The sequence below is a fragment of the Pocillopora damicornis genome, chromosome 13 (genome assembly GCF_964200805.1).
Source record: "Pocillopora damicornis chromosome 13, jaPocDami1.2, whole genome shotgun sequence".
NCBI classification, from domain to species: domain Eukaryota; kingdom Metazoa; phylum Cnidaria; class Anthozoa; order Scleractinia; family Pocilloporidae; genus Pocillopora; species Pocillopora damicornis.
This window is the reverse complement of record NC_142682.1, coordinates 15,639,239-15,655,552: the sequence shown is the minus strand read 5'-3', so window position 1 is coordinate 15,655,552 and position 16,314 is coordinate 15,639,239. Positions and strand designations below refer to the sequence as shown.

The window sequence follows — 16,314 nt, the reverse complement described above, 5'->3', positions numbered from 1 at the left end:
TCACAAAAATCAAAACTCGAAAATTTCCAAGCTTCATGGATATCAACCGTAAATTCGCACGCAGGATACCCAAACAATTCGCAGCGTTGAATCGAAGATTTGGTTGCAAAGGAAACAAAGTTTAAAAAGTACCCTCATAGTTTTTATTCATAATACCATTATTAGTACCTTGAACTCTCTATTAAGTAGAGATTAATCCTCAAAACATAATACGAGGATTAAGGAAGATCAATCAAAATTAGTTTCGGTCAGACAACGCCTGGGTTGTATCTTTATCTCAGCGGCGGACAGAAATAAAAGACTTCGAAAAAAGAATATACATTTGCTTTGCAACTTCTGTAATCCTGTTTCAAATACGAAAATATACCTCTTGCAGATATATGACATAATACATGACAACGATAACGATTTCAAATGCAAAGACGAGAAACAGTGGACGTAAACGGATACGCCATCCCAAGTAGAGAGGTCAAGCATAAATCCTAATCCAGGCCAACATATAAAATTAAAATGGAATCGAATGAGGGAATTTCCTTTGCAGGCGACAAAGACAACGGTATACTGCAAGCTGAAAGTGAAAAGAAATCCCCCGACCAAGACTAAAGAGAGGAGGAAAATCGTCGTGCAGGGAAGAGGGAGACTACTGCGATCTTTCCGGCAAAGTTAATATATGGAAGACCATCGAAGCAATCAGTATTAGGAAAAGAAATACTTTAATTAACAATAGAGTCTATTCAAGGCACAAAAGAAGATCATTAGCAGAAAACTTACTGGCTCAAGTGTGCGAGTACTAAGGGTAATTTCATCGAACATGAAATAGCTAGACGATGAATCATGAAGAGGCGATATAATGGCCATTCTCCTGACCGATGGCACCGCCAAAAGCTCGATTGTCATCGAGGCCGACATCCTCAGGTTCTTCCAATGCATGTCAAGGGAAATGAATAAAGATCACCATTTGTTCGCAAGAAAGCTAACATTTGAAAATGGTTCCAACGAGTGAGCCATATCTCGAATATTCTAAATGTTCAGCGATACACTCAGCATTTTGTCGAAGTTAAATTGAAGTGACCTTTGATATAAATCACAATGTTCAAATAATGTGGTCCAGATAAAAAAGGAAGGTTAAAAAAGAGATTCTAAGGTATGCATAATAATACTCTCCTTTTCTGCTTTTTAGTCCCATGAGCCCTGAAATTTGTATAAGTTAAATGTGAATTATTTTTTATTCATGGCATACTTAATTGACCCTAACTGTTTTGGCTAAATCAAAAAACTTCAATGTAAACTTATTTCTGTGGCGGGTCTTTACAATAGTCTCGCTTTACAGGTTAGCAGATTCTCCAGGTAAGCGGATTTAGAGACAGAAAGATTATAACAAAACAACTTCTTTGCCACTTCGATTCTGCTGAAAAACTGATTTGAAACATAACCTAACGCTTTTCAATCCGAATGTAAAAAATTAATTTCAATCACGATTCTTTTCTTCGAATAAATCTATCAACAAGAGGCAACGCCTAATTGATAAACGAAACACAGTGTCCTTGCGATAGGTAATCTCAAAGCAGTATAGAAAAGGTGTTTGCCCCTTTTGCCCCGTTAACGACTCAAGATTAAAACAACAAAACAATCAATGATCTAAAATTTACTTTTGCAGGTATATACATATCTCTAACATTTAAATTATTAGTAAATTGAAGATAACATTGAATTCATGCCAATCAAGACATCCCCTTAAAAGTTGGGTCCTTTTCCGTACCCGAGGCTACATCAAGTTTTTATGGTGGCAAGTGAAACTATTTAGAATTACAACGATGTCAAATACTGATTAGAACAAGAATTGAAAATGACACTATCTGAAATGAAAAAACCTTGCCATTCTTTCTAACAACAAGTCATACTCCTTCAACAGCTTTGCGACATCACCTCTCTTTGCTACTTTTCTCACCACAGTAACAAACTTAGCCACTGTAAGCTGTTCACGTGTGGTTGGTAAGTAATCGATTAGGGCTATGGATGGCCCATCCCTCTGCTTCTCATAAATTGAGGCAATCTCATAGTAATCAAAAGCATAATACGAACAGACATTGAGATAGTCACCAACGCCTGCCATGGTTGTGTCCAAACCATCACAGATTTTCCTTAAGTACTGGTAAGACTCGCACTCCAACAAGCTGCTAAATAGCTTGGAACCTGCAATGAGGAAAGACAGTCAAACATAGAGAACATTGTAACCACCATGATAGGGGTTTATTCATATTACATTTAGCTTTTGGCTCCCCCCCGAAAAAGTAAACGTCACCTTATGTCTTCTTCTAACCACCCAGAGAGTTTTCCACTCCTCTATCTCAAATCATTTTAAACTTCATCTTTTCCATTGATGGTCTATATTGGTGAAAAAGCTATATCAAAAAGTAGAACTTTTGCAAGAAATTTCTCCCTTTATCTGGGCTCACTTTGTCCCAACTTTTAATCGCTGCAAAGTATTTGAAACTAATAGGTCTTACAAATCATGAAGATAAGAAACCTCAGATAAAATAATATTTACTCAAACAAATAAATTAAGGCTATCTTGTCCTTGATGGAACTTATGGCTTTTGAATGGCGACTGTCAAGAATTTAAAAGTCCCGATTAACAATAAATTCCACTGACAGTAAGTTCAAAGTCTCTCTCCAACTGAAGTTCTATCACACTTTTCTTTTTGGCGGTTTCAGTGTCGTCCAAGATTTCGAGAATACCCTTTCACAAAGAGGAACTAAAATTAATTTATGACTATTTTCAAATACTTAAAGTTAAGAGGATCATTAAAGTGTGTACCTGAGCATAAACGAAGGGCAATTTTATGGCTCCTTTACAAGTTACAACGTACTCTGCAAAAATTGAATTTTCTCATTGAGCATGCATGTTTAAGCACATCTTAATTCAATTTTGATGTCTTCACATATTTGGTTGCACCTGATTTGTATCTTGATTTCTGACAATACTTTTGACGCAAGGCAAGGAGGGAAGGGCTAAATATACCGTTTGCAAACTTAACCTATGATACACTCTAGAGTAGAAAGATATTATTTTGTGTACCTCCTTTAAAAGGGGTTACCCTGAATGAACTTCTCCTGGCTTATATGACTTATCACTCTCTGCTAACTCTTCTTTTAAATTATCTATTGGAAAGATCTTAAGTGCGATAGTCTGTAACTTTCGAAATTCGTCTGCCACTTCATCCCGTCGATTTGGCTGAAATTTGGCATGAAGTCTTGCTTTAGAGTCTTAATCACAAATGCATATTAAGTTCCAGTTTTTTTTTTCTTGGCAAAAAAAACGGGAGAGTACACTTGGTCCGCCCATACTTAAAGAATATGGCAAATATCTGGTTTTTAACAACACATGATCCCAACGTTCTAAGGCCGCTTTTGGCTGTCTTGAACAGTAAAAAATTTACCCCAACTTAGTAACCTAATATCTCCAGTGTTACCTTGATCCAGGAGTTACCATTTGCTATGAACAACGTTTGTTCATAGATGAACAGACTTCATAAATACAAAATTGGGAATATCTAACAGTCAAGGAGAAAAAATTATCAACTCGTAATGACCTGGTTATGTTTGGGACCTAGTCCTTGAGTCTCTCAGGTCAACTCCCCGATGAGAAGAAAACGATTTAAGTACATTAACTGTCCCGAAAGTTTCCGGATACTATGGAAAACTCGAAACGGAATGTGGTTTGATATAGACATTAACTTGAACTCGGGAGAATGCACAAGCAATCAACTTTATTCTTGAGTCTAAAAGTGGAAATGTATCGCTATATTTGAGGATCCTGTTTGGATAAGGTTAGTGTTTTTTATTATTTTACTTTCCTTCGACCTTTTTTCACAACTTTGTCCACAACTAGTGCGAAAATTAAAATTTGTTTTGAGTTCGTGGCGAACGCTGAGTTGTTGGTATATATCATTGAGCTTCAATATTGGAAAAGTTCCCGTTTTTAACAGAACGCCAAACTTATTATTAAAGTGATTAATTTCCCCTTTTACTTCAGTTTATTTCCCAGTTCCTTGTGACCTTGTGTGAGGAAAGTGCTCTCGTTAACAAATAGTGAAGCCGTGACTGTGCTCTGTTGTAAAGCACGCAGGAAGCAGCTAGAGCACGAAAGTAGTGTAGGGAGAAACACTCGGCTACGTCTCGTGTTTCTCCCCACTTCTTGAGTGCTCTAGCCGCTTCCTAAGTGCTTTAAAACAGAACAGAGCACAGTCAAGGCTTCTCTATTTGTTTTATAATAAAGAATCCGTTAAATTCCCCAGGCAAACTCCCAAGCATTACTTTCAATTCTCAAAACAAACTTTATTTCCAAAGCGAACAACAGTGTCGTCAGCATGCTCTATACTCTCACAAAGCACGCTACAATAAGCCAATCAGAATCCTCGTTAGAATGGTTCAAATAATCTGATTGGCTGTACAAGACTTAAGCTGTCAAAAATGTCAAACCATCAAAGTTCAAAAACCATCAAAGTTTACATTCTGCAGTAGTTTAAAAACTTGAATAGTTCGGCAGGTCGAATTTAACACTTCTGCCTGAAGTCTTTTAGTCTCTAATACAGAATCTGAAAGTGAAATGTTCAGTGAAACTCGGCTGAACTGTGGCTCATAAAAACACGCAAGTTTTTTCACATGACAAGTAGAAAACAAAAAGTTCAAGGCGAGTATGCCAACATCAAACTTAAATACCGTGACTTTCCACTTATTTACCAAGCTTTAAAAATCTAGACCTTGTAGACCTTTACTTCTGAGCCATTCGCTCGCGAAAATGAAGTCTTTAACCCTCTACATTTTAAGATAAAACACGCATGTTCCGCCAGAAAGACTTGTCATTTCCGTTTCAAATTTCCCACCCCCGCTACAGAAGGTCAAATTCCCCATTCCCCAGGCACGGACGACAGTAACATACCCGTGGGTCGCCCGGTAAAACACGATACTCGGTAAGACTTGAACTTATATTGGCACCGACCTATTTAGGAAGAACACAGTGCGAACTTATTTCTATTCTCAGGCTAAAAAAAACATGTACCATGCCCACGCCACTTCCTTACCCCTCTCTCATCACCACCAAAATAAATGAAATCTATTGATACTGATAAGAATATTGAAACATACGAAAAACGAAATTAAAACCCACTCAAAAACACTGTTGGAGTAACAAGAAGGATCAACTGTTAATGTAGCTGACAGGCATCAGATTTGAGTAAGTCACCAATCATAACCAAATTAACTAGGTTGGAATTCACAAGAATCTTTTTTTTTTCAAATTTTGTAATTCTAGGAGTATTGCTACTCCCCCCTGGATGGGATGCTAGTCCATCGCAGGGTTACCCCAGCACATTTGCTGGTACTCATTTGTACACCTGTGAAGGGTGGGTGAAGAGAAGCACTGTGAGAGTAAAGTGTCCATGAGGCCACCACGCCTCCACTGACATTCATTGAGTAACCAAATATTTATCCAACTGTGACAATGCCGCTCAGAGATATTTTCTTTTGTCCAAATCAACAGATACTTTCATGGTATTAGGAAAATTTCTGGAATTGGCTTTTACTGTGGGCGATATAAGTGCATGCTTAGACCATATTTCTGGCCGGTAAGCTGATTTAGAAGAGGTCCCAAATATAGCTAGGTCATCATAGATTAATAACTTTCTCCTTTGACCTTAAAATCCCCCCATTTTTTTATTAATGGAATCAATTCATCCATGAACAAACATTGTTCAAAGTAAAATGGCAACTTCTGAATCAGAGTAACATTGGAGATATCAGGCTAACAAGTTGGGGTGAATTTTTTACTCCTCAAGGCGGCGCAAAACGACCTTCGAACGTTGAGGTAACCTGTAATCAAAATATGTCATTTCCCACATTTTTTCCAACAAATGTTAAGAAAAAGGGTAGATATCTTTATTTATTTCAAGAGATTTTAGGGAATCTTTACGACAGAACTCGAGTCGAAGTCATAGGAACACCTTCGATACGCCATGTTGGCGGGCAAAATATGGGCAGACTGGGCTGGCTTCATCGATTTTTTGCCAAAAAAAAAACAACTGGAACTCTTTGATACCCATTTCGTGGTTAGACTCAGCACTGAAATTGTCAATAAATGAAAGAATTCTTTTTTGATAAGATTAGTGGTCATTGACTGTCTTGGCTGATTGCGAAAAGCACAAATTTAACCCAAATACACGCTGTAAAAAGTATACTGAATTAGAGGCGTTGGTAAGAAGGTGAACCAGAAACACTATTTATGTACGCCTACCCGGTGCGCTGGAGTCAGACTTTAAGCTATACCACAAATCGTACGTATTATACGCTAATACCTTTCCAAGTTCTTGTGTCTAATCTGAAATGCCTTAAAGTGGTTGTTTTAATAATATCATCGGGGTGCAGATTATGCCGGCAAATGATCTACGATCTCCATTATTGTGTAAACGATAAAAATAAAGTGAAGAAATTTGAGTGACTCTTACCTCAAGTTATTGGATGTGAGCTGTTTTTGACGAATGAAAAACCATCAAGGTCTAAACATGAACAGAATTGTTTCTCTGTATTTGGTTGGTCTCTAGGCCGAACGATTTTCAAGAAGTCTCGACATATATAAATTGAGCTTACAGTAGTGCTTACCCAAGCAGGGCTAGATGTGTGAGTCGCTCGCTCAGTTGCTGTTTAAATTTAGGCATATAGCTCAATCACATGACCGCAGAGAAAACAGAAGCATAATTGTAGTACTCACTCTCTGAGATACACATCAACGTCCTCAATCAAGATTGGCATTAATAATGAACTTTTTTTCCTCCTTTTCATTAAACAGCCCAAGAGATACATAAGCGTGGTTCAACAAAGTACACGGACCTTTTAAATTAGCATACTTACTGACCAATAGCCACAACTCTCTATAAAGGCAGTTAAGTGTATCGATTTCCTCTAACAGAGTATAATACTCTGGGACTCCAAAAGAAAAATTAAATGTGAACCTAACTGAAAAGGACACCAATGTCCTCATAACTTCTCCTCTGATCTCGGTACTGGCAGCTTTGTGTTCTAAAAACTTTACACAAATGAGTAAGAATCGCAGACTCGAACCAATTAAGCTAATGTTAAGCGCAGAGGTATTCTCAAAAGCTCTAGAGTTTATCAAAATCACATCACATAAACTAATTACTCTTGAAGCTTTCGAACTATATATCGAACAACAAGCTAAAAGGACCAAATCACAAAATGCCTGCGTCGTTAGATATATTTGCAACTGTGGTCATCTCCGGTCATCGGGTTAACCTTCAACTCTGATTTTCATAATTATATAAATTCAGTTTTTATCATCTATGGTTAACCATATTGGGTGGATTTCATTTCATTCTACTTCATTATTATTTCCCCAATTTTCAAGATTAGTTCAATTAGTTCTCGAGACCTCCTTTTTCGACAGCAGGGGTAATCGTTTGATTTACATGACAAAGGAACGTTACTCCGGCGTTGTTTACTTTACTCTAGTTGGTTATACAATCCTGTGGGTGAGATCTTTGAATCCAGCATGTGATCAAAGTGTAACCTTTTCCTACAACTCAGATACATTATCCAGAACACAGGTGAAACAGAAAATTTAGCTCATTTAGAAGGAAACCCGGCCTTATATAAAGAAGAGAGATTTATACGAATCAGATCATTCATACAGTCAGTCTTCTTCAACACTGCGAGCTCTTACCCAGCATATACATCTCTCAACAAATAGTTGCTTTTCAGCTATGAATCCCACCTACTTGTAAAAGTTGTCTGTCACCCAGTAGGTCTAGCATCATTGTAATTAATTCTCTCTTCAGAGAGCCTATGAAAAGCTTTGTTCATTTTTTTTGCTGAGCCTCTTGAAATACTCTTTCCTTAGCCAAACGTCGTCAATTCGCTAATACTTGTTTCCGACATTTTTCCTACTGTAGGGTGCTAGTTTTTGTGCTATATCATTTCTTCCGATCTCTTCCAGCATTCTTACGAGACAACGAAGAGGATGGTTGGGGTACATAGCTTGCAGCTGGTTCATCAGCACCTTGGAAGGGCTTCCACCTTCACTTTTAAACTCATTTTTCAAGGATTTTCGTACTTCCAGGGAAATTAGTTTGTATTTAGCAGCCAAACGCTCGTAGTCTCGCCGAAAACCTGATCTTTCGTTATCAAGCCGGGTACAAACCCAATCAAACAAATCCAAGTTGTTTTTTTCCAGTTCCTCCAAGGTTACATCATCTACAAAGAGATACAATATTCATCAAACTGATGAAAGCTTGACACAATTGTAATTCAAGACTGCGTTCACCAGCTAATGCATGTAACGAGGGGTAGTGTTTGGAACGGGCCAAAGCAATCTCAAGAACAAAAAATGATAGAAACAATAATAGATTCGTGACAAAAAAATATAAATCTAAGTAGTTTATTCAAACAGTCAGTTTTGGTCGATATAGGAGCTCACCGGGCCTGAGTTCCTCTTCTGATAAAGTTGGCTTCACCTCGATTTGTGTCGGTGGAAACTGGACTGAATTCTCTGATTTTGCCCACCTGAGGAAACAAGGCCCGCAGAACCATCTATGACGAGCCATCATCATTGTTAGAGCAAACAGGAATGTAATTCCAAGCGCTGCACCTACTTCGGAAAGAATAAGGAGCACTTCATTTCCACTCCCCTCTTTCGGAGACTTTGTCGATTTGGTGGTGGTTATGGATTGGTCGATCCTAGATCTAGGAAACTCCACTGAGTAAGTGGAAAATGCTGGCGATGTAACCTTTTCTCCTTCCTTGGTTGGAAAGGGTGTCGGTGCATCTCTTTGCAATGACATCTGTGTGGGACCCCAGGGAATCCTCTTGGCAGTTGTGCCCGGGGTATTTGTGCTGTGCACATAACTACAGGGCGATGAACGCATTTTGCACTTCTTCAGATAATTTCCGCTGCACTCTTTTGGAAGCTCATCTTTACCATCATGGCAACAATTCGAGCAAGGCCAACAGGCAAAACTAAACGGAAAAGAATAAAAGCCTTTCCGGCACTCTGTGCTGCACTGAGTGTTCGAGACCAGGGTGCAGTTCTTGACCAGTTCTTTCCCTGTAGAGCATATTGTGCATGCCTTGCACTGCGCTTTGTCATATTCTTCTGAGTATGTTTTACCCAGTTGGCACGAAACGCAATGAATGGGTGTCCCGTATTTTACTGATGTACCACATGGCACAGAAATCTCTGATCCCACGGGACAGTCAGGACAATCTATGCATTTGTATTTTTTCTGAGTTGTGCCATTCCAGTGTATCTGTTCTGATTTGCACGGAAAGTCTCCTCCGACACGGCATATCTATACGAGATAATGAGAAAAAATATATACATATGGATAAATCAATTGCAGTTATCGTTTTTTAAGTAGGAAACTGGATGACCTAAATCGTAGCCATCACTGAAGAGCTTAAATCGTATTCATCTATCGATGTTGTGAAACTGCTGTAATTCAGCTGAATGTAACTGAATACATTCAAGAAATAATTAACCGACTGTCATAGAATTCTATGAAGCAAACCTGGCTGCATGAGTGAGTTCAGTCCACATTGCACTCATTCGTTTGTTTTGCAGCTTACTCTTTGGATGAGTTTTTTCATCCCTCCTTTGTCCCTTCAAAATATACTTCGAACGCGACTCGTTCACAAAGATAAATCACCTCTCCATTCTTTCCTGGGAACAATTGCGTGATGTAAAATTCACTTGTGGGAGCTAAAACGGGGTTCACATCGGATCAGCAAAACCATCCTGAGATGACTATCATGTTGCAAAACAATGTGTACATGTCATATCGTGGAGACCTCGATGATGAAACAAAAGGTGAGCATGCTGATTTCATTCATGTTCGTAGCGTCAAGAGCTGGTCGTTGAGAATCATGTTTGGCACACTTCTCATCCAGAATTACTCACCCATATATGGGGTAATTTAGTACAATCAACTGAGTTAATAACGTAAATTGGCCCCCGAAAACAGTTTTTAAAAGGCTGACGTTTTGAACGTTAGCCCTTCGTCAGAGCGATTGACGAAGAGCTAACGCTCGAAACGTCAGCTTTTAAACTCTTTACGGTGGCCAATTTACGTTATCAACTCAGTTGATAATACTAAATTACCCCGTCATGCTCTCCCACCGACGCAGCACCACAGTTTATATAGAAACTTACCCCTGCATTCACCGATATATGACTTGAAAATACAGTATCTTTCACTAAGGAGCTGTGCAAGGCCGACATGCTTTAATTTTGCACTTTAACTAATTTTGCATTTTAACTAAAACAGTCGTGCGCTCGAGTCCAATTTTGTTACATGTTACGATACAAACCTTATGCTATCAGTTTCAACCATAAAAGGATAGGTTTGTGAAGTCGCAGTTAAGCTTAAGTCTCGTGACTACCTTGTGACAGGATATGCATATGACACCAACATTGCTATGAGCTGATGTCATCATCAAGGGTGTTTTAAGATTTACTACTCTTACAAAGAATGATCGCTGATACATATGTTGACTGTATTATTGGGAAATATAAATATTTTATAATTTTGGGTCATAAATGATCTACAGTATATTTCATTGCGTAGCGTGATGCTGTCTAGTCAGTTTTTACGATAAACGAAAGTGAATGGACTTCCTGAAGATAGATAATCAAGCCAATTACACCTTTTACCTGTGCACTTTGCGTTACTGTTTACAAGAATGTCGCGAATTATGAATCTTTCAGGTCGTATATCAAAATTGAGAATAGCGTGAGTCATCACTCTTCTAAAACTAACACGTAAGCACATTTAACTTAACCATTTACCACTTTTCGAAAAAACGAATATCATTTCGTTAACGTAACCAAATTAAAGAAAAATAACTATTCGAACACTGGAAAGTCAGAACGTGCATTGATCATGCTAAGTTAAAAGGTTTCCCTTACCAGCGTTCCGAAGATCAAACCAATCAAGAACCGGTTTGTCTTCGCATCTTTGTAACCAAACCACGATCTCCTCGACATCGCGTTGAAGAAGCCTGAAACGTGATTTACTTTCTCCTTTCTCAAACTCAAGCTGACTTCCATCGAGAAAAAAAAGGTAAAAATCCTTTACCGTTCGAACGACTACCACTCTATGGTAAAACTACGCGACATAAAAATGACGCCTGTTAGAACCACGCCAGGCGTTCAGCGTTTTCCGAGCATTATTTGGGGATTCCCCCCATATAACAGCTATGTGACCTCAACACTCCAGGTGATATATTTAGGTACGTTGTTTGAACCGGTTTAACCATATGAATTTCGTGCAGCGCCTCAGGAAGCAATGTGAAGTATGCAAACGATGTAGGTATGTGGTTAGTTTTACAGTTTACAGGAAGCTACTAATTAACCCCTACACGTTATACCGTCTGACATTTTAATAACCTATTGCCATAATTAACTTAAGGATTTCAGTAAATTAGTTCGCTTTAAGCCTTGTCTTAAAGGATTAAGGAACAAAAGATGATTTTCTCTCAATCTGTTTCGGACAGGGAATGGGAGCCTGTGTTTATTTTCAAATGCATCAGTTTCGTCGCTGATGAGCTGGGGACGCCCGGAAAACAGTGTTTTATCAGGTTTAACCATAAGGCTCCGGTTTTCGATGGGTAGATAACGCTACAAATAACTATCTATCCTGTGAGTAACGCAGTACGTGTTGCTGACATTTATCCGCTGCATAGCCACTAAATAGCGTTATCCGCTCGAACCCTGATGTAATTCAAGGGTCACGCAAATAAGTCAGCGGACACGAGCAACAAGGCCATACGTGGCTGTTACTCGCACAAGCCACTGCTTCAAATAGGCCTTAGACGTAGCAAAGACAACAGACACCTTAATAGGGCGAAAAAGGAAGTCAGTTTTATTAAAAAAAAAAAACACATTGCAAAACATTTTATCAACAAAGAACCGCCCCTGTGTAAATTGTCCCGATAGAAAACCTGCAAAGCTACATGCAACACAACTCATCTCGCAACGGTAAGAGTGACGCTCAATCTAGTTTCGTGTCATGAGCTTTGGCCGCCTTAGAATTGTAAAAGTGAGAAATGTATTTAGTCGTGACCCGTTCCTAATTGATCTCGCTCATATTACAAATTCAATAGAAGTAATAAACTAAACCGGAATCGAACTGTTGCCATTAGCCGCGACTCTTCGCCTTTCTTCAATATGAACCTTATCTGTCTAAAAATTCACTTATCTATGAATGTAATCTTTCAAAAGTTCAACGACATCGTTCCTCAGTATATTTGGTTCCCGAAGAACTTTGATAAACTCCAACACAGTAAGGTCAGGTCGTCTAGTTTCTAGACCTTCTAAAAGCTGTCTTGAAGGACTTCCAGAGCCACATGATTTAAATTCTTTCTCCAGTTCCCAAATGTCTTCTTCTAAATACAAAAACCGCACAGCCACATCTCTGAAGTCACCTCTGGTCTTTCCCTCCGGCTGTTTGTCCAGTCGTTTCCACACTTTGGCATATGTGTCAAGTGAAAGGGACTTCAAATCTTTTAAGGAAACCAGAACTACAAAGGAAAAGAAAAATTACTAATATTCATGTTGTTAGACTGCAAAAGAACGCTACGTTCAAAACATTAAGTGGGCAAACGGAAGAGAAACTGGTCATGAAGAAACATCACGGTTTGAGTATCTAGGAAACGTTAGACCAAATTTAAGAGTTCCAATCTTACTTTACACTGTCCTCTATTTCGTTCCCTTTGGGTTTATTCGTACATGTTTATTCACTTTTTTGACGTAACTTTTTCTTCCAATAACTAAGTTTGAGAACCAAACCTATCACGAAAATATTACACTGTTAGCATTTAATTGATAATTGAAATGAAACCCGTTTTGTCAAGTCTTACACAAGGCACATGTTCACCACTCCTCGCTTTTAGAAATCTTTGTCATTATCTGTGTCTTAAAAATGAAACAGCTGTACCTATAGATTGATATTAAAGGTCTAATTTCCGCCAATAATTCTGGCTGGCGGTACAAAAATGGCACTTTCCGCCAATAATTCTGGCTGGCGGCACAAAAATGGGACTTTAAGCAAACTACGACAGCGACTGCACCAAGGACGAGTCAAAGCTGATAACGGAAGCCTCGACAAAAAATTATTTAAGTTTCCATTTGGAACTCAGCACTGTTTACGTACGTTATTCGTAAGTTGAGGCGTAGCGCCGAAAGACTAGTTCACAAATCTAGCCATTCACGAAATTTTTGTTAAAAATATATATAAATTTTTTTAATCACCTTCTTCCCCGGCGTTTTTGTCCTGACTGCTTAGTCCTTTAAGAAAGTGTCTCAACGACTGAGTAATTTGCCATCATTTGACCGTGTTCGAAATAGTGCAAATTCACCTACCTCCTAATGGCACAACATTCAACGGAGTACTCTCTATTTGTTTACCGAGTTCAGCATCTCTACACCTCAGGATAGGACCACACCTCGTCCTTACAAAGAAGCTTGCAAGCTTGTTCCGCTTAAGAACAATTACAATTATTGCAATGAAAATAACGGGAATCCCATACATAGGAGAAACGACAATACCATTTCCATTATTAATATCGACACTTCTATCGGAAAAAGATCCCTTTGATTTATTGCCGTGGAATCCTTCTAAGGCTGAACTTGTTCCATACTGGGAAGCAGCTAACTTTTTATGTCGTTTTGCGGTTATGGCAGTGGTTCTTGCATACGGCCTCGGTGTTCTTAATGAAGGAACTGAAGAAGCTTCCTCTGATTGTCCCTTTGGGCTTGTTCCTTTCTTTGCCGTATGATTTGCTCCTAGAAATGGAGTGCTCGATGTGATCTTTGAAGTTGTCCGCAACAGTTGACAGCTGGGCGCGGTTCTGAGTTTGCAATGTTGTTGACTTGGAAGCCCTTGATCTGTGCACTGCTTCTCTACCTTATCTTTACCGTCCCCACAGCAGACAGAACACGGAAGGCAATAGAAAAGCAGGTTCATGATGACAACTTTCTGGTAATAGCCGTATTTACAAGAGCCACACTGAGCGTTCTTCGTCGCAGAACAGTTCCTTGTCACTGTACGTCCAACGGAGCATAGAGAGCATGGCTTACAGGGCCCTTTTCCATAATTGTCCGAATAGGTTCCTTGCCTGCATGCCTCACAATGTAAGTGTGTTCCATATTTGGCGGTCCCTCCGCAAGGAATCGACGGCTCAGTTCCGTCCGGGCAATCGATACACGTTATACACGTGTTTTTCTTTCCTGGTTTATCCCTACGCCAGGTGATCTCATCACCTTTACAGCCCAAGCAATCTCTTCCTTGTGCTTGGAGCTGAAAAAGAAGGAACCTTTATTTTCTTTTATTGGAACAGTGTCTACCTCCTCAGTTACCGCCAGATCAGCGTTTTTTCCTTATCCCATAGTAATCAGTATACAGTTAGCATTTCAAAGGGAAAAATAAGGGAAAAGGGAAGTCGATCTCATATGCTCAATACTACCGGTCTATGTCATGAAATTTACCTCACATGTCATAGGTAGCAATATCAAGAAATAATTATTTCCGTCGTTCTCTACTGGTTGTAACACAAACTATCTGAATGAAACAATATGCATTTAATCCATCCTTGAATTTTGCCAGCCTGGAATAAACAGAATGTGAACTTACCACAACTGCAATAATTACGGTCTTCGTTAATATTCCAACGGAGCACATGGTTCAGGAGCACTTCTCCAGTCCACTCGACTTGGCAAGGTTTCCGAGGATATTATGTCCGAAGTAGCAAACTCTCGTCAAGTAAAGCAATTTGCACAGTTACAAAGCTTGAGATATGAAAAGATACTGTGTAACGAGACAGGTCACAGTATGCCGGTTTCAAATCGTTTAACGATCAAGAGATTTTTGAAAGAACAGTAACACTATACTTACGGTGCAGTCTTCATTTAATTTTTTGTCGAATCTTGCTGAACAAATTGAGACTTTTGATACATGAATAATATCTTGTAATGATTAGAATCGGTAGAAGCTCATTCGTTCCGCTCAGTAGCGAGATGTTTAAAAATATGCTGACAAGCAAAATGCCTACCGGTTGGTACTGGATTAGACCATGTGGGAAATCTTATACTGCCAAAAAAAGGCAATTGACGTCATCCCAAAGACATCTCAACGGTAACATGACACGGTGAAACAAAAAGGGTTGGGAGGTGGTATCAGGCAATCGAAAGGAGAATCTCAGAATTTAGCACGGATTTGTAAGACTCCATTGAATGCGAACGCAATCACCCTCACCAACTCTCTTTTGAAGCAGTTCTACTCTTTCCACCACACCTTGCTTTACACCCTCCCTTAATTTCCAAGTTCTGATCGAAACGCGTCCACACCATAAGCAGGAGAATTTTGGATCTTACTCCCATTTCCACGAGGCTACGCTACATGTGAAGTCGATCTATTTAACTTGAAAGTTACACGGCAAAAGAATCCCTCGTTCCCACAATTTAACCAAACAGTGAATACCGGGGAAATGCCTCGTTCAAATTTCGTTTTCATTTTTACGGAGAACGCGTGGCATATTCACTATGGGAACACATAGCGTTAACGACAGGGCTTCCAGGGCCTGGAAAACTCATCTGTACACTGTGTTTTGTTCTACATCGGTTATCCAGCGTGGGTTATCACGGTGTCTGTTTAGTGTTTTCCTGAAGCGGTTAATGAGGTGATATTCGACACTAGTTATTCAGCGCAAGCATTACCCGGGCTAACATTCCGTTTTCCTAAATGTTTCCACTGACTTTCTAGGTTGTTGTAACATAGTATTTTCTATGTGTTACCACAGGTCGGCTAACACCAGAAAAACGCGATATTCAACTTTGATTAAACACGCCAATGAACATTCTGTTTTCCGTAGCATTTCCCGCGGCAAAAAGTATGTGTGAACACGTGTCCGAAAGCATTTTCGTATGAGTGGATAACTCATGTATAGCAGCGTTTGAAGTCATGTTTTCGTATGGGTTTTCTTCAAATTTGGAATGAAAGGCTTTTTTGGATACGTTCAAATTCCTCTGTAATCAAGAGTTGAAAAATTTCCCCAAGCTTAGCCATGGGCATGTGAAGAAATGAAGCAGGAAGTTGCGGCAGCCCATGTCGCCTCCATGTCGAGACGGGAATTAGCACGTGTATGTTTAAGAAAACAACTTATTATGGTTCGAGATCGCCCAAATTTCTGGAAATTAATACTGATGAGTACAACGCGAACAAGGAAAGAACCCTGATATTGTAAAATGTT

The 16,314-nt window shown here is 39.2% G+C and overlaps 2 protein-coding genes across 4 annotated transcripts; both read right to left on the bottom strand.

Annotated features, from left to right (window-relative positions):
- Window positions 1-6,800: 6,800 nt before the first annotated feature.
- On the bottom strand, window positions 6,801-11,334 carry LOC113684750 (uncharacterized). 2 transcript variants are annotated; one of them, XM_027202145.2, is made up of 3 exons: window positions 10,976-11,334; window positions 8,489-9,359; window positions 6,801-8,265 (listed from the first exon to the last, which is right to left on the bottom strand). In XM_027202145.2, exons 1-3 carry the CDS (start codon window positions 11,114-11,116, stop codon window positions 7,931-7,933), a joined length of 1,347 nt encoding a protein of 448 aa, XP_027057946.2. In that variant the 5' UTR covers window positions 11,117-11,334; the 3' UTR covers window positions 6,801-7,930. The 2 variants fall into 2 exon arrangements, with proteins under 2 accessions (XP_027057946.2, XP_027057948.2); XM_027202147.2 differs by lacking the exon at window positions 10,976-11,334 and adding an exon at window positions 10,220-10,377.
- Window positions 11,335-11,908: 574 nt separating this feature from the next.
- On the bottom strand, window positions 11,909-15,102 carry LOC113684752 (uncharacterized). 2 transcript variants are annotated; one of them, XM_089190869.1, is made up of 4 exons: window positions 14,961-15,102; window positions 14,700-14,854; window positions 13,430-14,366; window positions 11,909-12,588 (listed from the first exon to the last, which is right to left on the bottom strand). In XM_089190869.1, exons 2-4 carry the CDS (start codon window positions 14,745-14,747, stop codon window positions 12,263-12,265), a joined length of 1,311 nt encoding a protein of 436 aa, XP_089046995.1. In that variant the 5' UTR covers window positions 14,748-14,854; window positions 14,961-15,102; the 3' UTR covers window positions 11,909-12,262. The 2 variants fall into 2 exon arrangements, with proteins under 2 accessions (XP_089046995.1, XP_089046996.1); XM_089190870.1 differs by having other exon boundaries at window positions 14,700-14,873; window positions 14,961-15,074.
- Between the last annotated feature and the right edge of the window lie 1,212 nt (window positions 15,103-16,314).

Coding starts and splice junctions, on each gene's coding strand:
- LOC113684752 (XM_089190869.1), bottom strand. CDS start 14,747: ATGTGCTCCGTTGGAATATTAACGAAGACCGTAATTATTGCAGTTGTG. Junction 14,367..14,699: donor CCGTAATTATTGCAGTTGTG/GTAAGTTCACAT, acceptor CTTCTTTTTCAG/CTCCAAGCACAAGGAAGAGA. Junction 12,589..13,429: donor GAATGTTGTGCCATTAGGAG/GTAGGTGAATTT, acceptor TTTCCTTTGTAG/TTCTGGTTTCCTTAAAAGAT.
- LOC113684750 (XM_027202145.2), bottom strand. CDS start 11,116: ATGGAAGTCAGCTTGAGTTTGAGAAAGGAGAAAGTAAATCACGTTTCA. Junction 9,360..10,975: donor GTTTGATCTTCGGAACGCTG/GTAAGGGAAACC, acceptor TATCTCGTATAG/ATATGCCGTGTCGGAGGAGA. Junction 8,266..8,488: donor AGAAGAGGAACTCAGGCCCG/GTGAGCTCCTAT, acceptor ATCTCTTTGTAG/ATGATGTAACCTTGGAGGAA.